Below are 23,777 nucleotides of genomic sequence, written 5' to 3'. Positions count from 1 at the left end.
GTTATCATGATTGCGACAAAAATTTTGCTGAAACAAAGAAAACTTCGTACCTTTGTTCTCAAACAGCCCCGCGCACCTCGACTCTTGCTGATCTCGGAACATTTCTTTTCCACACGACACAATGGCTTTTAAATTGACCGTCTTTTCGATTTGAAAAGTTGGAGGACCCAAGGAAAGCAGTGAGTTTACTGTCGTAGTGCTGAAGAGCCAAAGCATTATCAAGCACGTGAATACAAATTGTTCCATTGGACTTCGACGCAGAGACATTCACTTGCAATTAACGTCTACTGACTCATATGGTCTTCGGTAAGATTCTAACTGAGAATGGAGCACGTCGGTTGGTATTCTTTGGCTTCTCAGGTCAAAATATATGCTAACACTTGTTTTTGTTGAGGATCTCTACCGAGTATAAACGACCTTCACCTTTTCACTGTGATGAAAGCATTCGTGTTAGATGAGAACTTCCGCTTTCTGGCTCAACTTCCGGTGATTCGCTACACCTTTACGGGGAATTTTTAAAATGAAAGTTTTTACAGAAAAACTCCATAACATAAAGCGCCCTGTTTGGGGTTTCCTGGTTAGTTTCGCTCGTAGCATACTATTTCCACTTTGAAGACGTATACGTATGCTTGATTTCTCCCTTGACGATTGTGTGAACTTCATGATGGATGGACGGACACTAAGTAAGTGTTGAAAGGTATGAATAAGTTAAAACGAACCACTCCTAACAGAACAATCTAGGGAAAGATTAACAGTTTTGACTATAATTTTTATCCTGGTTTCTTTTTCTAATCTAAATATTTGGATAATTTCGAACACAGTTTCGACGCCAGCTTAAGACATGAAATAATGAATTGAAATATGGAAGTTATAAAAGAATCGACCCAATTTAACGGGACTGAAAAAGATATGGTGAAGGTAACTGAGACTACTTTCGAATCTATTTGCAAATGCTTCGAAATATTTCAACAATTAGTGACATTAAAACCCTGAGTAAAACCCTACTAGAAGCCGCACGTTTTTGTGAGTGACTTCTTTAATACCCAGCGGGCGTTTGTAGCTAGTTTTTTTTCGCAAAAAACCACTACTGTATATCATGGAAAAAAAAAACCCTTAGTCACGCGTAGCCACTCGCCGTTCTTCTAACTGCAAAGGTCTGGAAAATCCACATTTGCTGTTTCTTTTCACCCTCCCTTTCCTCCTCCTCCCCTTTTTTCCTTTCTCGGCCTACTTCCGCGTGGATCAAAATGGATAGACCTCGTCTTCCTGGGAACGAGGTGCGCGCGCTGCCTTCCGTTTTCTTGCAATGCCCCATACCGTGCAATTGCAACTTTGCACCACCATGGTTGGAAGACAATAGGCCATTTTACAGTTGTTTGCTCAGCGACCAAGCCTATGAATGGCTGCGAGGCTGCCGGTGACCTTGCATTGATACAGACCTCACTGCTTTTATCATGTAAATTGTGTTGTTGTAACGCTAATTAGTCCATATTAACATTACAAAAGCATGAAGGTTTGTATCAAAACAGGGTCACCGGCAGCCTCGCTTCCATTGCTAGGCCTGGTAACTTAGCCACAACTGTAAAATGGTCTGTTGAAGGTTTATTATTTCTTATCCATAAAACTTTTAAAATTCAAATTCATTTTTGTCTTTGCAAAAATAATTGACAATGAAGAAAGGTAGTGCGTTTCTTCACCTTTCAATCAGTCTTTCTCTTTTTTTGTTTTTGATAGCTGTAGCTAAAGAGGATCCATACACTTTGAGGGATTCTATGGTCTTCTATGATCACAGTCAAGATTTTATAGTCGTCGGGACTGCTCGAGTAACCCTCACTCAAGTCTACCAGAAGATATGGTCAGATGGTGTTAATTGTAACCTAACTGGATTTCAGTATTGAACTAACAATATCTGTCAAAGCAAAGCATTGTAAGTCAGCGCCGCCATGCTGGTGGACGAACATTAGCTTCTTTTGTTCGTCCACCAGAAGTCGTACATTTCTCTAGAGATGGGTTGAAACGTACCCTTCAAACCCGCTTAATTTGCTTGAGCCTTCTACATGTAACAACAAACTCAGCGGTCGCATGAAATTGAGGCTGACAGTTATCGACTCTCTTTTGCACTTTCCCGCGCAAAGCACATGCCTGTTAGAAGCCATCATGGCCGACAACGCAGAAGTGGAAGATGTCACATCAGAGGCGAAAGTCACTAAGGTTAAACGAATCCCGCCTTAAATATTTTTGTACGAAGCGTTAAGCAGTCCTTAAATTTCAGATTTCGAGCCTCAGATGATGAATTACCGGCTTTGTTCCATGTTATTTTAGGACGCGAAGAAAGACAATGCAGAAGTCGATAATTCGAAGCAAGATAAAAAGAATGGTGGAAAGGATGGAGATGACGAGTCTAGCGACGATGAAGAGCATGAAGGTAGTTTTAGTTCGATTACTCGGCTTCTTTTGCTTTGCACGGAGGCTTAAACTGGTTCTTTGCTAGCATAATTTCTTACTATTTTGGACGCTATTCTCGGTAAACATAACCGTTATTATATTCAAATTCTTGATCATTGATATTTGCATTTTTGTGGCACACAAAGGCCTACTATCTTTGATTTATACTGCAGACCTAATTTCTGATCGTGAATTGTAGCATTTGCCGATTTTTCAGTGAAAAACTTTTTAGTCCTAGTTCACGTTCATGGCGTCTCTCCTTACCTCACAGACCAGATGGAGACTTCTGTGATCTACTGGCAACACACACACACCTAACAGTGAAGGTGACTTCCGTTTGAGTTGTCGAAACGTCAGTTACAAATTAATTGCCCTCTCAAGATTGTACTCATCCACAGGGTCAATTTTCATCAAGTCTCCTGCAAATTTATAATTTGTAACACCAAATTTAAAGTGTTGTGATAAGTTACCAGTATTTTTCATTCCAGTATTTGTCCATTTTTTTATGCTGGTCCCAATCCCCTGCATAATTCTGGCCCATCGACAAAAACAATATTTTGTCTAATAATTTTTTGACATTTGGACAAATGACAAATAAATATAAATAAATATCACCTGTGGCTGAAGATTTACAAAGCTTAAGATTCACCGTGTAGAATAACATCAGATTTTATATGTCATTGACAAAAAAAGATTCTAAAACACCCATACTGCAACAATAATTATTGCATTGTAATTCCAGAATGAGAACCAGTCATATTTCTACTATAAAATGCTGTTCGCAAAAATAAACCCTTTTGTAGTTCCATTCTTGTTTCGTATAGCTTTCGATCTGACACATTTTTCAAGATGCGTACATTGTGTCAATTGTCAGTTGACACTGTCTTGCATGCCCACGGACAAAACACGCTGTTTGCTGCAAAATGTCTTCCCATTGTACATAATTATTTATGTAATGATATATCGAGATATGTATCATATCGTGGCACCTGTATCGAGATAATTATGTATCGTGTCATGAGAAAATGTATCATTGCAGCCCCATTGTATCTCCATCCAATATGATTGATACTACGTAACACAACATCAGGAAGCTGCGTACTGGTGTGTTTTCTAGGAAACAGATGTCGCAATTCGCACTGCCAACAAGTCGGAGTTGCGATGTGTCGACTTAGTTGCTTTCCACAGGAGGAATTGTGACACCCGACTGATACATTCCCTTCGGTCATCACCACTGATAAGATGAATTCCGACTATTTCAAGTTGCTTAGCTATAGATTTCTAAAATACACAAGTCAAAATACAGAAACATTGCATGTAGCTGGGTTGCTGTCAAGTCGAAATGCATGCGTGTTCATACAATTTCCATTAAAAGATTTGTGTCTCGTCAGATGGTTTATTTATCAACATTTCATTAAATGAGTATTCCAATTGAAAAAAGGCATTACGATGCATATGGCGTCTACAAAAGGCAATCACCTCTCTGCCTTTTGGCTGAGATCAAGTGCCACTGTCAGACCATTGCACTTAAGAAAGGCTTATTGGAGGTTTATTGTGTTGCTGGCATGTTCTTTGGGGATTTTCTTGCTTTGGTTATTTCAATTTCCCTCTCTCCCCTCTTAGTTTGGGATAAGTATTGATTCCACATACTGATATTGTTGTGTTGTCTTTAGGTAGGTTGTGGCTTGGTTGCCATGGTAACCTTAATGTTTAGGAGATTGCTCCCATCTTCCATTGCTTTTTTGCGACATGGACCCTCCAGTATTATTGACTTAGTGTTTTTTTGTTTCTTTGTTTTGTTTTGTGGTATCAGGACTATATGACAAGCCTGTTGTGATTGAAGGGAAAAGAGAGAGAAAAACACCTACTTTCCTAGCTAGTCAAACGCCTCCTCAGAGCATGACTGTCCCTAAACCTCTTGTCTTTGAGGTAAGCATAATGGACTTCAAAATTATTGCAGCTGACACAAGTCTTTTATTGTTTATTTGAATAAAATTCAACTTGCCTGTTTTGAATGTGTAGGGAAAAGGCGAAACCCTAGGATCCATGGAGAGAAGTAAGTAGTTTATTATGTGTAATGTCATGTTCTCGCTAGTAAAATTTATCTCCACTCCTAAAGTAAAGCTAAGTAGTAAGTGAATAAGTACTGTACATGTAAGTGCGTTAAGAATAAGATTTTCAGCAGTTTTTTTAATCACAAGTATTGCAGGTTGGTACAGGGTCATACGGGTCGTGGAAAACCTGGAAAGTCATGGAATTTAAGAATTTCATTTTCCAGGCCTCCAAAGCCATGGAATTTTATGGTCGGTCGTGGAAAGTCATAGAAAATTGTAATTATAAATGGTAGGTTAATCATTGCAGTCATCAAAGCAAGTATAAAATGAAATACAAGACAAGTTTCAATCAATGAATAGGAAGTTTGGCAGACAGAGGTCATTAGTTTATTCAAATTTGAATTGAGTTACATGTTAGAAAATATCCTAAAGTAGGGATAGTTTTTAAAATTTTCCTACATGACAGCTAAACTTAAGGTGATGGAAAGCTAGAAAAGGTCATGGAAAAAGTCATGGAATTTGAAGAGTTTAAAGGATGACGAACCCTGTCATATTTTGCTTTGTCAAACCGCTAGTAACACAATACAGCGTGACAAGTTTGTGACTAAAATATGCCAAATATTTTATCTTGTTACAAAATTGCAGTGTGTTTGGCACACACTGTCTATTCAATGAAACTTAGAGTTGTATCAAAGTTAATATTCAGAATTATAAATACACTAACGCTTATCCATTAAAATGCCATAAGCGTTAAATGCAGTTAAATACAATTTAACAGAGTCGACAACTAGGAGTACAGGTTTTACCTTTGCGATCAGCGGTTTGTTAGATATGGGCATGTGCCAGGATTCTTTGTGTTCTTGGTCCATAGGACATTGTAGAAGTTTTGTTGGCGTTTTAATCAGCTTTTTCTGAGCGTTAGTGTTTTCCTGAGCGTGGGGACTCCTTGGAGGATGTCTCCCCTCCCCTGTCCCTCCCTTTCTTTCCACTTTTTTATCAGTGTGACGGGTGCCTGCTTTCTCCCTCTGCGTGGGGGCTCATGGCTGGGTTGCCTGGATTTGCCAGCCATGGGAACGGTCTCCACCTGGGAGCTGGCTGCCAATAGTGGAAGCTCCTGGATGTCTCAGGCACCCAACCTCCACTTTGCGAGGCAGTTGTTAATCATCCATTAGTCAGACGTCAGTTAGCCATTAGTTATCGGTTAGCAATCTGTCAGAAGTCCATTAGAAATCTGTTAGAGGTTTCAAGAAAACCGTTAGTAGCATTAATGTAACCAATAGAACAGTTAATGTTTCCTTTACTAGGTTCAAAATAGCAGCCTTTTCACTCATTCAAGGTAAAATCACTTTAGGATTTGTGTTGCCAGACAGAACTTATTTCCCATGTTTGCGAGTGAAGAAGTGCGACGTTTTGTCAATTTTACGTTTGCACAAACATCTGGCAAAAGAGAGCCAAGCCATTCATAATGCTTTGTCTGTAAGAGAATAGACCATTTTACAGTTGTAGCTAGGTTACCTGGCCTAAGAATGGAAGCGAGGCTGCCGGTGACCCTGTTTTGATCCAAACCTTTGTGCTTTTGTAATGTTAATGTGGACCAATTACAATTACAACAACACAATTTACATGGTAAAAGCAGTGAGGTCTGTATCAGTACAAGGTCACTGGCAACCTCTCAGTCATTCATAGGCTAGCTCACTGGGCAAACAACTGTAAAATGGCCTATTGACGCAAGAATACACATTGATTAAAACAAATAATTATTTAGCAGTTCAAAGCATGCGATATGTGTGAAATGGTTGTTAAAAAGCAATTTTACAATTCCGGGGAAGATTTTGGTCATGCGCTACGTAACGGGTTTTTAGCAGATTCCTGTTACCAGTAAATAAATCAGTGTAATAGTACACGCACGCAAATCACAGAAAATGGAAAAAAGTGATGTAGAATGTGCATCTCCGCCTTTCAAATTCGTGATACTGATAATTAGATTGATTTCCCAAATATCAGTTCTGTGAACATGCTGTCATGAATTAGGTTGATATCTCTCCCGCAGTGCATTCAATTTCCACCACATTCAATAAAATAAACCCAGTTTTGGAGAAGTGTCCCAGAAAGATTCCTATAACTGCTGGAGAACAAATGATTCTAACACATATAAAGAGCTGTTTAGTTTCTTTGCTTTTCAAAGAGGAATGCACCGCAGTTAATTTTGCGATTCCCAAAAACACAATTTTTTTTTCAACTTTGGGGAACGATGCGAAAATCATGTGTGGTTGCCAATGATGTGACATGTTTTGCGGCTGTCTTCATCCATTATCGAGCACTGTGATTGTTTTCAAAATAAAATTATCATTCTTTGATGAAAACGCAGCATATACCTCTTGATGGAAAACAATTTCAAACCATTGATGACACGAATGGCTCACTCACACACAAATAAACTTAACGAAGAAGACAAGCCCGTTCAACAGCTTTGCAAGCTTTTGCTCTCTTGGTGCAACACTTCTCAAATTATAAATTTTCATCCTCACTGGGTCGTTCATGGATTATTCAAGAAAGCTGAACAATATCCAGTAAGGTGAAAATCAAAACTGTGTGCTTGGCTTTGTTAACCACTATATTGGTTTGAAGTTTAGTGTGCTGTTTTGCAAACAAGTGGTTTTTTTTGTCTATTGTGCTTTTAATACCCATCAGCGTCTCAAACTTAATGTCGTAACTAAAATTATCAAAGTTATCTTTGGTAACCATCTATTGCCTTGAAACCATCATCTAACACACAAAGCTAAAGCTTTAAATTAATCCTACTGAACCACCTATAAGTCGAACTGAGTGAAGCGTTAAACTGTTCCAACTTGTTTTACCAAAAAAGTTAGGACAGGCCATCAGCTGTCTGTTAAATGTGTGTTACCAAGCCGTTAGCTATTCGTTAACATTCCATTAGTTAGCCGTTAGTTTTGTCCGTTTAGTGGTAAAAACGTTAGAGTACATGTACAGTGTATGTTTTCCTATGTGACATACTTGATAGAGACAGAATGCCAAGTACAACCAAATGTGTACTATTTACATCAATGCATTGCTGGAAAAGTGGAATTGAGACATATCTTAGCAAAGTTTTCCTCCTCTTTTATCAGCGAATTATGAGCTGGGTAAATCAACTGCTGTGGAACTCAAGCCACTCCATAAGCTTTTATTTGGCAGAGAGGGACGGGTAAGTTTAACATGAAAAGCAGTTTAACCAATTCATTCCTCAGGTACCCACAACACCCCCAGTTGACAAGTAATGTTGTCTGGCCAGGTCACCGTTTAGGGCTTATAACATGCCAGGGCAACTAAAAATCAAGGTCTAATCGCCTGATATGCAACAAGTACGATACAAAGTATATAATCCAGCCTTACATAGTACTAAGTACTAAAATATTAAAAAATAACAACTACTTTAATTGGACTACCATTCTTTTTGTTTGTCCAACTCTAATTTCATCGAATTCTGTGAACTTGTAGTTCTGAACCCATTGACTCCTTAATTGCACAAGGGCACATTGCAATTACATGTTTATCACATAAAGGGCACAATTATTGAGAGAAGCCCGTTCACTACTTCTGCAACAAATGACAATCAACGTAATTTGCTTTCATTTGGTTAAAGTTCAATTCAATAAATCGTTGCTGTCAACAGAATAGTGCCTAAAATGTATTTTATATGTGAAAAAAAAAGCAGTTTCATCAGTGTCGGAATCCAGAAAAAGATTCTCTTGTAACTTCACTTGCTCTGGATAATCAACTTTTGACCAATCAGGATCAAGTAATCATGCCCTCTTGGTTACCAAAAGGTCCCCTGTCTCAGCCAATCAGCATTCAGTAATTTTCCCCCGTATGTGATGAAAATTCTTAACAGAGCTCCATGCACCTTCTTGCGTGCACAGAGCACAATGTGTTAGAGCTCATTGAGGTGACCATACTCCAGCTAGTTTACAGTGTTCATCTTTGATATTGGACATCCATATTATGGTCAGTTGTCACCTGTCAAAAAAAGTTATCTGCTGACCAGGTACTCAGGGTTGTCGTTAGCCTCTGGCTGCCGTCTGAGTCTGAGGCGATCGCTGGCTGGATTTTGGCTGGCGATCGTTCCGTACAGCTGTTCCATATGAAAAGGGAAACGAACGATTCTTAGGTGAATCACTTACTATCATTTGATATCAAACATCTTGATGAACTGAAAAGATTTGAATCTAATAATTTCCACTACCTCAAGTTTTGGTCGCTCTATGAGAAGTAAACCTATTCAAATGAAATATTGTTTTGAGCATTTGTTTACCGTATTCTCTTTCTGTTCTTCCTTTGCCATAATTTTGTATTTGCGAGGCTAGGTAGCCCCATAATCAAGGCGTTGCTAAAGATTGTGAACAAGATGTCTTAACCAGGTCTCCAGTACACATTGTTGCTTTTTGTATCAAAGAGGCCTCAGATTGCACCAGGGTGCACCAAATCAAATTCCGAATTTCCCAGGGAGACCCCCCAACAGGAGAGGGCCACCTGGCATGCAATTTTCTTAGCTACAACTCTTGGTACTGGGTTTCGATTGCATCACAAGCTCAAGCCATGTTAACTTATTGTAAGAACAAATACATGTAACCTGGGAGCTCCACCTTTAGGCTTGGCTAAATCTAGCATATTACATGGTATGTTTCCATTGAAAAGCTCAGTGGGAAGAAAGTAGCTTCATCTTTTTTTTTTTTACTTGTCTTTCTTTAGGCACCTGAGATTAAAAAGAATATTAGAAAATTTAATGGTTTTGGTTTTGAGAAGGTGAGTCCTGACATTTCAGTAATTTTCTGCCTCTAATGTCTCTGCAAATCATTGGATTAAGCCTTAAAATATTTCTTTTTAATTAAACAGGATTCAAAAGAATATGAAGCAAAAAAATTCAATGTGGAAAGGTGAATACTTTGCATTTATCTTTTTCTGATTTTTAAATTAATCTTCTCCAGAATACTTAACCCATTGACCCTCACCAGTTGATGAGTAAAATTGTCTGGGGTTAGGCAGATGAAAATCTGTCAAGTCTCACTTCCAGGAAGCAGCTGGTTCTTTGAGCAGAGTACAGAAACAACAAAGGGTTGATAGAGCAACAAACAACTGACCAGTGTAGTTGGCGGAGAACCAGAAAATGTTTGGTAGGGCTGCAATGTGATTAGTTAGGAGGAATGAGGTACCTTACACATGTATCCATGGGAACCACACAAGACGTCACCACCAAAGGCACTACTTCTCATAATTAATCAGTACAATATACTGTAGCAACCTATTAAAACAGAGGAGGGAAAGAACACTTAAGTACTACAGGTATAATGGCATGTTCTCATATCCAACAAGAAAGTAAATGGGAATGCAACCACCAAGAATTCCTTCAAAGTTGCTAGGCAGTCTTGCTTCCAGGCACTCACAGGGGCAATTTGAGTGATCAGCACATGTATTTTCTTGATTCTAACTTAATTTGCCTTTTAGTCTAGTTAAATGCAATTATTGCATAACTAAGTTATGTTACATTGATGTTACATTAGTGTTGTATTGGATTGTGTGAACATTGCGGTTAAGAGGGTCTTTTAGCATTGTATTGGTGTTATTTTTAGCATTGCATTTGCATTGCATTGATCCCTGTGTCCTCAGTCCCAACAGTCATCCTTATGATATCTGCAGTGCATGTGATCAGCAGCTTGATTGCTAGGGTTTGTCTTGTAGCAACAGTCAACGTTCTTCCCATCTTGCTTGCATAATAGCAGTAGTTGGCACTGAATTATCTTTCAGTGTGACTGTTGTTGTTGTGGCTGTCTCTCTTCCTACCTCTCCTATTGGGTGCAGGGGCTTGTGGCTCGGTTGTGGATCATACTGCCGGGCATGTAGGTGGTTCCATGCAGGAGGGGTTGGGTTGCTGGCCGACATTCACGCTGTGCTAGTGTACCTGTACTCCACTTGCGACAAACGTTGTTAAGTCATGCTTGAGTTTTTCTCTTTCTTTCCCAGGTTTACTAATGATGGTTTAAAAAGGCTGTGTGAGATTTTTGACCTAGAGAAAAAAGGAAAACGGGTATGTTTTATAAGTGTTACTGTATGAGGCAAACTACTTAAAAACCAATATTTGACTAGAGGTGAAGTTTCTTGTGGATAAAAGGCTTTTCAGGGGCTAATTTAGGGGGCGTTCGATTGACCCTATTCCAGAATAGGAATATGTGGCATGATGATTTAAACGGTATGCTTGGTGCGTTTCGAAGCAGCAAGGATAACAAAAACATGTTTGAAATAGCATTTTAGCAGATGTTTGACAATTTTAATGTGAATCTCCGTAAAAACGAAGGATGTTTGACTTGTATTCCATTTATTCCTATTCCGGAATACGGTCAATCAAACCCTTAGTAAGGAGTCAAATCATTGATTACCTGCATGTAATCAGTATTGTAAGAGTGAATCTGATATTACATTTGTACATGTAAGCAAATAGAGAATGCAAGAAACAAAGCAAACAGTATTAGGGCTTCATCTTTAATCTGTTTCTGGCATTTGTGGCCAGTGGAAGTTCCAAAACTGTGAGTGCACAGAAAGTAATGGGTCATTGCTTGTGTTGCATTGCATTAAATGTTTGTTATTCTAATGTGCATGTATTGCACTGTACAATTAAAAGTTCAGCTAGTGGTCAAAGCCAGGCCTTACTTGATTCCAAGATGGGGTCCCAAGTTACATATAGAACAACGTTTGCCAGAACAGGTTGTTCTTTTGGCAAAGTTCAATGATTGGCTTATCTCCAGGAGCTACATACTGTTTATTTATTTATTTATATATTATTATTATTATTATTTTTGTCCCATAAAATAGAAATTAAGATACATGTACAACAAGAAGATAGAAAAGAAAATAATTAAAGAAACCACTAAGCTTATATAAACTAGGCCTCCCCAAGTAAAACATCCAGCTTTCGTTGACTTTCAAGTTGGCGACGGAGAATTAAATTATTATGAAAATTTAATTATTTAACAGGTTGAAGTATAAAGTAATGAACAGAAATTTACAAATTAAAAACAATTTGAAGTTACAAGTTGTTAAGGTGTTGAAATATGTATTAAGTAGTGAAAGTAAAATTACAAGGTGAAAACAATTTGACACTGGAAGAACACAATACCTACATGTAAGATTCACAATAGGTGTTAAAAGAGAGTGTCTTAAGTGCTGTCTTGTCCTGTACAGTAGGACATTGCATAGCCTTTGGGCACACATTACTTTTATCAATTAGGTTTAGCCAAAAGAAAAGTTTGTTGGCAAGTTCTTGTTTTACCTACACATTTATACATGTACAAATTTTCATAATCTTTTTAGAGTGATCTTCAGGAAAAAGTTATGGATTTTCTTATGTCACCAAAGTCTTCTGGCAGAGTGAGTATCAAAAAGCTCCTGAGTTTTGTGCAAATTTTCCCCAGTGGCCCTCTTTTTAAAGCAACCATAATATGACTGCTTGAAATTACTTGCATGTTAAGTTTTTTATACAATGTGTGATGCACACTGCTTATAAATGTGGTATTCTCTTATTAGGCTGTTCACCGACCTCGATTTTCTCATTAGGTGGTCAAGATTTTGTGACTACAATGTGTGAAATACTTCCATCTTTCTTCATGCAAATCTACCAAATGAGTAGGGAGTGAGGATGAAAAATTGGAAGACTGTAAGATCTCGTCAGTGGCTTTTGTTCAAGGGACATAGCAGTTAATTCTACTCCAATTTAAAGTGTATAGTGGAAATGGACCAATCAACAAATTGTTGCATTTGTTAGTGCAAAGGGAATCCTCAATGAGATATGAAATTATGCTTTTCCAATCTCCCTCCCTTTTTTGCTGCCTACCTATTTTCCCCAGGGTATGCACACTATTGCAAACAAAGATGGGATCAGTTTGCCTTGGCCTGCAATCTTGACCAAAATAATGGGAAAATAAGGGACTGTAAACAGCCCAAATTTCCTCTGATTCTAACTCCGAATTTTGCTTTTTGCAACAATAAAAACTAATGTGTTAATTAATGCCATTTCAGCCTGCTCCTCAACCAAAGGCAAAGAAAAGTGAAAGTAAAAAAAGGAAAAGATCAAGTAAAAAAGGTTTGAATAATATTTATATGGCAGTAATTACTACTGTCACAGTGTCATTGATGCAATGTTTGTGGAATAAAGAGAGTTGTAACAGGTTGGTGCAAGAAACAAAGCTGAAAAGAAGAGTTCGACTTTGAACTCAGTGTTGCTTGTTCAGGGCGTGACGAAAGTGCTGTCCGATAGCCCGGGGCTAGTGGAATGACTTGTCGGGCTAGCGTTTTCTTATCGTAGCTTGCCCGACGGGCAAGCATAGTTGGTTCCTCTTTTCTGATGATAAATTGAGCTTTTACACCAAAACGTGTGTAGCAAGGTTCATGACATTCACAAAAATAACTGTGAAGTTTAGGTATCCTCCTGATTTTCTATTAAGCTAGATGTGGACGAACGTTAATAAGTTGTGAAAGTTTCTTGCAACACTAATTGAAATCGCAAGGAGTGTGACCGCCGGTGCGCGGCCCGCTTTGTTTTCTTTCACTTGAATAATTAGTTGAATAAAGATTAGATCACATGACTGTATTTGGAATTCTCGTCCACAAAATCTTGATGTAAGTTGTAACTGCAACTTCTAGTGGTCAGGTGTAAAAACTGGTCGTCTCTGTTACATTGTTTAATTTGAGATTGAAGTCAAAACGAAAATCACATTCAAGAATCAAAATACTACGAAGAATTAGTTTATATCTATGCTTGGTATCATTACTTGTATTTTGCATAATTAATAAACAATTTAATTTCGGGCTAGCTCGTCAGACCTTTGGGCTAGTAACCTCAAGTAACAGCTTGCCCGAAGGGCAACCTCATCTTTTCATTTTCGTCTCACCCTGCTTGTTGATAGGGAACAACTAAGATGTAAATTGCCAACTGAATGTGCACAAACAATGTCATGCATAATTATGTAGATGCATCTGGCATTTTGTTGTTCATTGCCATAATTTTGGTGTATGTGTTATTGCATTCAAAGACAAGTCTGATGACAAGAAATGCCTGATCACATTTTGGAAACTCTTCCCATAGTGTTTGTTCTTAGATTATCCACTTGACATCATAATTATTGTTACTTGAGGAGTATTCTGTCTTAATAAAAATGTTTTTCTTGTTTATGCAGATACGTCCAAAAGTAAAAAGTCAACAAAGGTAGAGTTCTATCTGTTGCAATTTATTTACAAAGGTGCTGCACTATTCGAAAATGAACCTTTTCTAATAATTATCATGCTATAGTATCAAGCCACTTTACTTGCAAATTCTTGAACATTGCAATGCATGCTATGCAATGGTGTCTCATTGTAAGGATGGTAACTTTCTTTTGTTTGGTACTGTGCAAGGCTGCTGCCTAACGGTCGCCTGCTCGCCTGCGTGCGCAGGCGACCAAATTTCTGAACAAGTAGCTTGAACGGGCGCCTTACTTGATTCATCCTCACTTTCTCATAAATTTAATCCCAGCTGGAATTAATTAATTCAGGGCTCTTGAAAAAATGACTCGGGCTACTAACTTTTAATGTTAGAAGCCCGAAGGTCTGCCGGAAGATTTTCTTAGGCAGCAGCCTTGCTCTAAGTACATGTTATACATGTACATGTAAACTGTTGCTCGTAACTAAACTTTTAATAACATTTAACATTTAAGGTCGTAAGTGAAGAAGAAGAAGAAGAAAGAGATGAAGATGATGACGATGATGACGATGACGATGATGATGAAAAAGAAATAGAGGAAGAAGAAGTAAGATGCATGCATTTTAATGATCATTGGAACATTAATCCTCGAAGGAAAGAGTATTGCATGTGTAAACTAGCAGAAATTAGTGAGCTTTTACACTTGTGTCAGAGGACTTTACTCTGTGAATGTTGGTAGTACATGTAGGGCTTTGAAGCAGGCACATGTGAGGGGGTATGGATGTACACATAAATATATCTCACTGAACAAGCAGGGAAGGAAAAAAAAAACAAAAAACAAAATGCACTATCCATTTGGACAAATGACTTTTTTCACTTTCCCAAGTTCTTAAAATACACGTAATACCTCTTACATGCTTAATGGAAATGCAGTTTGCCTCAGCCAGTAACAGCAGTCCATAGTAACTTTAAGTCTGTGTCTGTGCCATTTTCCAGCTGGGGTAAAGAAAAGAACAATGGAAGGTTGATAACCAAATGACTACGGAGGCCAATAAATTGTACAATGTACATGGCCACCAGTCCAGTATCCTTGTATTTTCACTTTCTCAAATGCAGAAATAGGACATTTGCATCATGCAAGTACTGGAATCCTTTACGTTTTGCTTATCTCATGCTACTTAGAGCTATTGCTATCTCTACCCTGCCGAGAATACAAAATTGAATTTGGAAAAGAAAACAAACTGAATTCTGGTAGTTGTAGTCAAATGATGCTATCATGAAAGTTGCCTTCATGTATTGCTTAGCCTGGAAACTGGACCTGTTTTCTTTCCTGCCCTCATAGACTTCATGATTGGCCAAGAGATCAATGCCATGGACAAATTAATATGTACTCTGGATTTTGCCCCAAAACAATTACTTGGAAGTACAACGCTGTGTAGTCAATATATTATTCAACAAGAGGTATACTCCATTGAAGCGAATGCAAGTACATCCACAACGTTAAAAGGGTCCCTGTAGATTTTCAAAGGATGCCCATAGAAGCAACTGATGTGATTGGTTTTTTTCTTTCTTAGCCGCCAAAGAAGATAAAGAAGACAGTAACGACACCAAAAAAGACAGAACCATCACCAAAGAAAGGAAAAGAAACAAAGGCCGTGAAAGAAAAAACAAAAGAAAAGGACAAGAGTAAAGCGAAGTCAAAGGTTAAGAAAACGGATGACAAGACAAAAGCTTCCAAAAAGAAGGAACCTGTAGCTGTTAAGATAACACCACTGAAAAAAACATCTGCAAAGAAGACCCCTAAAAAAGGTTTGTGTCATTAAGACTTGTCTTGCTGCATGTACATGTATGTTATTAATGAAAGAACCCCAGAAGAATGGCTTGTCATGATGAAAAACGTGACACAAGTGGTGGTTGTGCGGCACAGTGTTCAGGGTGCTTTTCTTGAATAGTAAAGAAACTTTGAGGAGCTCGAGATTCTTAACACATGTTGAAAATGTTAAGGCTAAATAGACTTGAAGTCTACAAAATTCTGATATCATGCACAATGGAATAGGCCATTTCCGAGTTCATGTCTGCCTCCTCTTCAAAGCGAGTCTAAGTGCGAAGTTTTTGTTATGAAAATTAGTTTCCATTCATATTTAAAGTAGAACTAATTACCATCACAAAAACTTCGCACTTAGACTCGCTTTGAAGAGGAGGCAGACATGAACTCGGAAATGGCCTATTTCATTGAGAATTGTTCTTCAAGGATCTTAGGTGTTTCCGATCAGTGGGCTACGGGTGGCCGGCTAGAAGATGAGAAATGTTAATTGAGACATGTTAATAAAGTTGTTCATTCATTCATTTATTCATTCGCTCGCTCACTCACTCACTCACTCACTCACTCATACATGTAGGGAAAGCCAAAGATCTTTAAAACAATACTCAACGGTTTTAAGCATTTTTGCTGCAGTTTTTTCGTGTTTCTCAAAAAATGGCATGAGCTTTTACCTGGCTTCTCCAATGATCCTTTCTTCGTTAATTTAGGAAAACCAGCTCCCGAAGATGATTCATCCGATGAGGAACCACTGGCCAAGAAGGCAAAGAAAGATGCACCAACGGTAAGAAATGGTTGTCATTTTTAAGGAAAAAAGGCTCTGGATCAAGCTTTTAAGGACAGTGCCTACTAATTCAAAGGTATTTTTGCGCGGTTTACTGACTATGCGGGAAAAGCAGATCTTAACCAGGGTTTTCTTTAAGGTTTTAAGTAGCCGGAGTTTTTTGCAAAGTAGACGGTTGTGGGTCCGGAGCCCATCGCTTTTAAGGGGGTCTGGTGGCATGCTCCCCCGGAAAATTTTTGAAAACTGAATGCCGTAAAATGCATTTCCTGGCATTTTGGGCCATGAAACTCAGACATTAGAGGAATGAATCAAGCTGCAATTATACTATGAAAACCATGTAAAGACGAAGCGACATTTCAATAATACAACCCTATAAACAAAAAGTTGAGTGATATTTTTTGTATCTTTTTGGTGGTTTTGCTGGAGCTAACGAGCCCGGCAAATATTGCCACTGACAACTTGTAAACATGGCACATACTATGAAGGACTAGACCAGCAAAGGCTTCTGATTGGTTGTTAAATAAAGAAGCTGATTGGAGGATACTAATTGGCCAATGGCGTAAAGGATGTTTCGATCCTATTTCCATTGTGTAATTAGCGGGAAAATTTGCTTGCGGAACTTGGTTGCAGTAATTTCGAAAATTGAAAATCACTCGAGCGGTTTAAGAGTGATGTAGTATTTTTTTCCGAAGAGTTTAGGAGTTCCGTAAAGCAGTGAGAGTTGATCAAGAGTGACGTGGGATAAAGATCCGTTGTCATGTTGAAGCGTAGAGATGCCCTCGAGAGGACGAGCACTTACGCGGGCAAGTAGGATTTAACTCCGAGGAGCGTTACGTTCAAGTGTTTAAATAAAGTCTACGAGTCCTCAGCTTCTACGTTCGCTATAAATGATCAACTGAAAGGTTCGAAGTGAAAACGAAGGAGCGGTTAGTGAATGATCAGGGGCTAGTTTTGTTCCTCAGTTGAGTTTTGGTAAGAGATGCGTGAACGCAGGCTGAGCGTGTTGCTAGCAGAACATCATATGTAAATTTCCTTCTGGATTGAGAACAAACCTTTTGAAAGTGTTTCTTTGTTTATAAGTTTTTTTATGATTGCGGCGTGATTAAAGGAAGTTTTGCGCGGACTAAAACGTCCTTGAGTGATTTTTCCTTCCGGTAAGATACAATCGGTGGCTGTTTAAAGATATCGAAATCCAATATGGCGGACAACAAATCATATTGTTCCTACTTTCCCGCCACCGCAGCAAGATTTTTTCAAAACGAAAGTCTCAAGCATAACGTTTTTAAACTGCCCTTGAGTCAGAAGTCTTTTATGCGTTTTCAGAAAAGATAGGCACTGCAAATTTTTATTTGTATTGAGCCCAAGTAGTTTAGACCTCATAAACATCATCTACTCTACATGTCTTGACTCTTCAAACAATGAAAGTAGCCGGCGAAACCTGACAGAGAAGCCGGCGAACTTCGCCGGCTGCCGGCTCTTATATACAACCCTGTTAACAAGTGTGATTGAAATTCAAAAAGAAAATTGGGGGCAACCACGCATTTTTCGAAGATAATTAATCAACAATATTCGTAAAGAGCTTTAAAATACAAAGCAATGTATGGCGTTCTTTTCCAAATTGAAGCTTGATTATCTCTGAAAAATGCGTGGTTACCCCCAATTTTCGTTTTGAATACCACTGGCTAGGTTCTGCTTTCTCCACATAGTTTTGAACCGCACAAGAATATCCCTGTATTATTAGTAAGCACCAGCCATTGAAAATCCGAAAATCCGAGTATCTCGAGATGCGCAGAACGAATGCGCAATAACAATAGTAGGCACCGTCCTTTAATAAGAGGTGGCAGCCGGCAAAACAAGATAGCTATTTTACGTGAATTTACCGTTACTATTTCCAGAGAAGCATGCCCCTGGATCTCTCTAGAAGCCCACATATGCTGTGCTTCTCACCTACTTGCACTCTTACTGAAAACCTTGCTGTGGTTTGAAACGATCTTAAATTGGTGAGCAAGGTAACCTTGGGGTTAGATTCCTTAGAGAGTCCTGCTGGATGTGCACGTCCACAACAATAGGATGGCAGGCGTGGTAACCCCCCTGCCCGTGCCACCCCTGCTCGTGCCACAGTCCACCACCTCGCTACTGTCACACTGACGAGACAGTCAGTGGAATGCTTATCAATCACTCTGTATTTTTCATCCTCTTGTGACCTGCGATTAAAGTGCACCTACGGTAAACTCAAATATTTTTCGTCTACAATAATATTCTAACTACTGTACCAAAAGCAAACATGTTATACCATAGCCTCCCACGCATACGTTCTCAGGGATTCGTCACGCGTTCCTCTCCCACAAATATCTGCTGAAACGAAAAACCACTTCCGTTCTTGGATTACGGACCAATCAGAGGCCGTTTTCCAGTTTTGGGTAAATTCGTGTTGTGTATGGCATTCTTTCGTAGCATGTGATTGGCTAAGCACAACACAATTGGTCAATGCTGATTGGTGTCTTTAAATACTGGGCAAACAGCCGTTGAAGGGAAGTGAATTTTCGTTTCAGCAGACGTTCCTGGGAGAGGAAAGCGTGACAAAGCCCAAAAGAATGTCAGCGTGGGAGGCTACAATTGTAGCTTTAACATTCTTACCTCAAAATGTCGCTTTTTATCTGCCTGGCTAGACGCTTAAAGTTATCAAAACGAGCAGTGATTTGGACGACTGTGATGTTAGAGGCATGGGTCTATTCTCGATTTTATGTCACAAGCTGCTTTGCAATGCAAACGTTCTTTGAAAACAGGAAATCAATGCAGTTTGTGACGGAAATCGAGAATATACCGATGCCTCTCACGTCACGGTCATTTTTCCAAATTATTGCCAAGACTCGTGTTTAGAATATTGGGAGTTTTGATGACTCTTCAGTGCTTTTTGTGTTGTGCTTAAACTGCAGAATAGTGACCTTGAGAAAATAGTGCAGGATCTTTTAGATGGTGCAGACCTTGAAAAAGTCACGATGAAGAGTGTTTGCAAACAGGCAAGTAGAATCCAAATCTATTGGTTTTAGGCATGGTTAAGACGTACATGGGTCGAAAGAAAATGGTCAGTGCCTCATCCACTAAGCTGGTTTAAAAGCAGCTTAATAACAAAGATATTTTTTATAGCTTAATTATCTTTATATATTTCTTTGATCGTGAGCTGGCGGTACCCTGAGAATCCTGCAATTTGATTGGTTGCGGGAGCGGGCAGAATTTTTCCCAGTTCTCGACCACAGTCACGGTAACCGAGGACACTAAAAGTGAAGTGCAAAGCTGCGAATTGAATGAGCAAAGTTTAATTTGTCCAACTTCGTTGACTGTTGAAAGCAAAACTGCACAAAATGTTAAAAAAAAAATCCTCATTCATTTTATTGTACTTTCGTTGATAAGACAATGTATAAAATAAAATTATGACTTTCCCGGTTTTTCCTCCTAGTTTCTCCTACCCTCTACTAGAATTTAGAAATAAATAAAAACCTTATTCACCGGCATAGGCCGGTCCGTATAGGGAAAAACTGTGCCCTCGGTCCCGAGTACGGTACTCGGCCTGCGACCTCAGGCCGTACTCGAGATCTCGGATAGTTTTTCCCTATACGGACCTCCCGGCTGGTGAATACCATATATATTTCCTGCTCTTCTTCTTTGTCCATCTTTAGGTTTATGACATGTTCCCAGATCATGACCTTACACCTAGGAAGGATTTTATCAAAGAAACTGTTAGGAAGGTAACCAGTTCCCTCGTGAAAATGATCACAACGATATTGAGTTGCAGAGACCACAACTTTTTCGTCATTGATGATGGACAGATGACACCCACATGAGAGTAGCATGCCCCCGCCCCCTTCCCCCTTCATCACAATGAAGTGTCGATAAGATTGAAGGGGGACATGTACTCTATGCAGATTATTGTTTTAGGTGTCCCAATCCACCTCATTTTAGAGCCTAGAAACTTGGGTCACTTTCCATCCAGCAGCAATATTATAGTCTGGAGGTCCCTTGAAGGTGGTTCTCTTTTGACTGACCCAACCAGTTGTACAGTACCAAAACGTCCCTTTCCATTTGACCGAACTGTTGCTCCCAGCTCACTCACGTGAATCCTTGCTAGATTCAGAACCTTGCGTGTCCTTCCCGATCTCCTTTTTTTACACACGTATACACCTATTCCTCTGTGCTGCTATTCCCATGTCTCGAGTGTTTCTTTTCTCTTCTGCAGGTGATAGCTTGAACACCAACCAAACAACTGGTCATGAAGTCAAGACGTTTCAACATTTCCTCAATCCGCTTTGTTTTTTAAACTCTCCCTCTCTCTCCTTCTCTCTCTTTTTCTCACTCATTTTATTGTCCACCAACTTGACGATTTATAATATGTTTTAAAGGAGTGAACCTCTGTTAGTGTAGTTTTTGTAAAGTGTAAGTTACATAGAAGTCATTTTTTAGATCCAGTTTTAGGCACATTATTTTAACAAGACACTCTATAGGTTTTTAAAAATATCACACTGAATGTATTTCTGTTAAGTAATAAGTGATAATAATTGATACTGCTACCAAATTATCTTCGTGTAACTTATCAAATACATTATTTTATCTAATTAGATGTTCTTGTGTGTTATATCGTGGAGTATTTGTACAGGCTCTCCAGTATTTTTGGGGGCCCGTTGAGTGATTCAAAATGCCAAGAATGAGTACAAATGCACCTTGATACTACACACCAAAACATAAACGATTTATTATCCAACTTGTTTCGAAAACAGAATCTACGGAGAAAGAACTTCTTTCGGGAAAGTGTGGCAGTTCGTGTTTGATGCGGACGGCGAAAAAATGTGATTGGTTCTGCACCTATACAAATAACCAGATACACAATATGACTGGTTAGTTGTACTCGTCTACAGCGTTTCCTGTTCAGTAATTTACGGACTTGGAAAATAAATTCTTACACTGCGTGACAAGTTTTGGTATCCGATGCAAGAAAGTTCTTGAACAATTTCAAGTACTGCAATCGACTGTACATGTTACTACCACATCGCTTGATTAAGTGACATTAAGGAGCAGGAGTTCTGTGTATCTTTGTAGCATGGCAAGCTATTGCATAAAGATTGGACACCCATTATCAGACTTCAAAACTAAATCTAATATTTTTGCCTTGATTGCTACCCTGTTTCCAACTTACAAAAAAGCCAATCTAGGATTATTGCACCCAATACGAAAGTTATACAAGTAGCTCTGACTCATGTTGGTAGTATCTGAAACAGTTTTGAGAAAGTTCCAAGAAATTACTGCAACGCAGTGTAACATTTATAAGTTAGTTGGTCATTTACGCATCACATGCTCATTCTTTTGTGCTGGAAGAGTGTGCATATAGATTAAGACTTATCTTCAAGTGGCAGGATTTAAGAAACATCTTTTAAATTTGTTTCCCTTTTTCTTGGTTTTTTTTTTTAGCTTTTCAGTACTAATGGTCCTGGTTTGCTCTTTGAATGCTCTAGAACAGTTTCTAATTACGTGTTAGAGTAATTAATTTTTATGATTACTCTGAGTTCGTTTCTATACTGAAGAACTGATTTCCTTCCAAGAATTTTTTACTGTATTTTCTTCCAGTCAAAGGCGAAGGCAAGACAAGTAGTAATATATTATCAAGTTTGATTTCTGTTTCGCTGAGCACTGAATCTGTTACGATTTGAGCGTTTGATTGGAGGACAATCATGTTGTGATAGGAAGTACATAATTGGCAGTTAATTTTACTGGTATAAATTATTCAGTCGAGATATTTTCTTTACATTGCAGTCATCATTTTATTCGCAGACAGCGTTCGTGTAGGAGGTAGCCAACCTTTTTTTGTTTCGTTTTAATTTAATAAAAGTTCTAATACTGAGTGATATTTTGTACCCTGTGGTTGCCTGTCAGTTTCACCAGTGTGCCCCTAAACGTGGTGCTCATTGTTCTTGTGATGTTGGACTCTGGCGTCGCCATTCGATCTCAGGTTCCAGATGTGTGAATACGGCTTTAAGCACAAAGATGCGTTATGGCCTTTGGTAAATGCGAATCATTTTTCAATCAACCCTGGAAGCATACAAAGCACTGAAAATTTGCAAAAACAAAAAGCTTTTGAGGGCAATCATTCCATAACATTTCACAAAACATTGAACTTTTCCTATTTCATAGAGGAATTCGGAGGGTGGGGCATACGACAGCTTTTCGCCACTGGGCCCCATTGACTCGTGCTTGTCGAAAAGGAGTCAATCGACTCAAATTGGTTCAACCGTATCGAATAAAGAAGAGATAGTGTCCCTCAAGGGTCTGTACTTTGCCCCCTTGCTCTCTGTTAAGCCCTGGAAAATTTAAGGTATTCTTCAATAAACTAAAACGAAGTACTCTTATGTACAAAACACACCTTTTGGCTACTGACACAGCAAAAGTGTTGAAATATAAAAAGTACATCAATAAGTTTAACTGGCTAGAAAATATTAGTAAAATAGCGTATTTTTGTCGCCGTTTTGATCTACATAATAATTTGAAAGCTTGAAAAGGGAATAGCCCACTTTGGATATATTAAAATTCAGTCCTAAACAAAAGGCATCATCTCGAGGCTCTGGGGAATAAATATAACTAGCTGTGTTTTAAAGAAGTTACCTATGATGTATTCATTGATTTATCAAAGGCCTTTGATACATGTAATCATATTGTTCTACTTTCTAAACTGAATTGCTATGCCATTCGTGGACTTCCGCATAGATGGTTTGAATGTTACTTACATAATCGCATACTAAATCAGAGTATGAATTCAAATATTCCATGTGGAATACCACAAGATTTTACTTCAGGCCCACTTTTAGTTCTTGTTTATGTAAATAATCTACCAAACTGTACTGATAAACTCTCTGTGCGGAGCTTTGCTGACGACACTAATTTATTTTTCACTGCTGACAAATGATCTTCAACACCTAGAGTCTGGTAACAAAATGTTTATCTCGTCACCCGGATAAAACCCTCATATCACTATTGATGATATTAAGTAAAAAAACTATATTAAATGTTTCACCTGGGAGCCCCTGATACAACATAAACAACAAAATAGCAAGAATTCTCGCTAAATTGCTTTATCTCAAATTTATTCAAACAAATTTATTATGCTCTAGTATATCCCTATTTAGCTTATGACATTATGGTTTATGTTTTAAGTAGTTTAACCTGTATCTGCACCCACTCCCTCCCCCCCCCCCCCCCTCCCTTCCTGAGATGACCTGCAGCTTTCTAATGTATTCAATGTACGGTTTTTGGACGTGCAAGGGAGAGCTCTAGACCTTGTTATAAACTTCTTGAAATCACTACACTAGAAAATATATGTAAATCTGTACTCATAAGATAAGGAGTAATGATGACAGCATTACAGGTGTCTTCTTAGATGTCCTCACTCCCGAATCCAACATTGTA

The 23,777-nt window shown here is 38.6% G+C and overlaps 2 protein-coding genes across 2 annotated transcripts in view; one reads left to right on the top strand and one right to left on the bottom strand.

Annotated features, from left to right (window-relative positions):
- LOC137977851 (uncharacterized) overlaps positions 1-399 on the bottom strand; it is a 92,937-nt gene extending 92,538 nt beyond the window's left edge. Inside the window, exon 1 of the mRNA XM_068825198.1 lies at positions 51-399. Within this exon, the coding sequence (XP_068681299.1) occupies positions 51-267 (217 nt within the window). The 5' untranslated portion in view covers positions 268-399. The remainder of the gene's footprint in view (positions 1-50) is intronic.
- A 1,683-nt stretch (positions 400-2,082) lies between these two features.
- LOC137975298 (protein DEK-like) lies at positions 2,083-22,219 on the top strand. The gene is made up of 17 exons (XM_068822393.1): positions 2,083-2,211; positions 2,323-2,425; positions 4,259-4,374; positions 4,468-4,501; positions 7,628-7,704; positions 9,249-9,302; positions 9,393-9,433; positions 10,518-10,581; positions 11,862-11,918; positions 12,567-12,630; positions 13,724-13,752; positions 14,240-14,332; positions 15,300-15,534; positions 16,255-16,328; positions 19,265-19,348; positions 20,006-20,074; positions 20,563-22,219. Exons 1-17 carry the CDS (start codon positions 2,083-2,085, stop codon positions 20,572-20,574), a joined length of 1,335 nt encoding a protein of 444 aa, XP_068678494.1. The 3' UTR covers positions 20,575-22,219.
- Positions 22,220-23,777: the final 1,558 nt, after the last annotated feature.

This window comes from Montipora foliosa, chromosome 11 (assembly GCF_036669935.1).
Source record: "Montipora foliosa isolate CH-2021 chromosome 11, ASM3666993v2, whole genome shotgun sequence".
NCBI classification, from domain to species: Eukaryota; Metazoa; Cnidaria; class Anthozoa; order Scleractinia; family Acroporidae; genus Montipora; species Montipora foliosa.
Note: the sequence above shows the minus strand (reverse complement) of the source record. Positions and strands in the feature narration are given on the sequence as shown.

Bases quoted from the DNA above. Each gene is read 5' to 3' on its own strand.
- LOC137975298 (XM_068822393.1), top strand. From the start codon at position 2,083: ATGAAATTGAGGCTGACAGTTATCGACTCTCTTTTGCACTTTCCCGCG. The intron at 4,375-4,467 runs GTAAGCATAATG...TTGAATGTGTAG, and splicing joins CTAAACCTCTTGTCTTTGAG to GGAAAAGGCGAAACCCTAGG. The intron at 4,502-7,627 runs GTAAGTAGTTTA...CTCTTTTATCAG, and splicing joins CCTAGGATCCATGGAGAGAA to CGAATTATGAGCTGGGTAAA.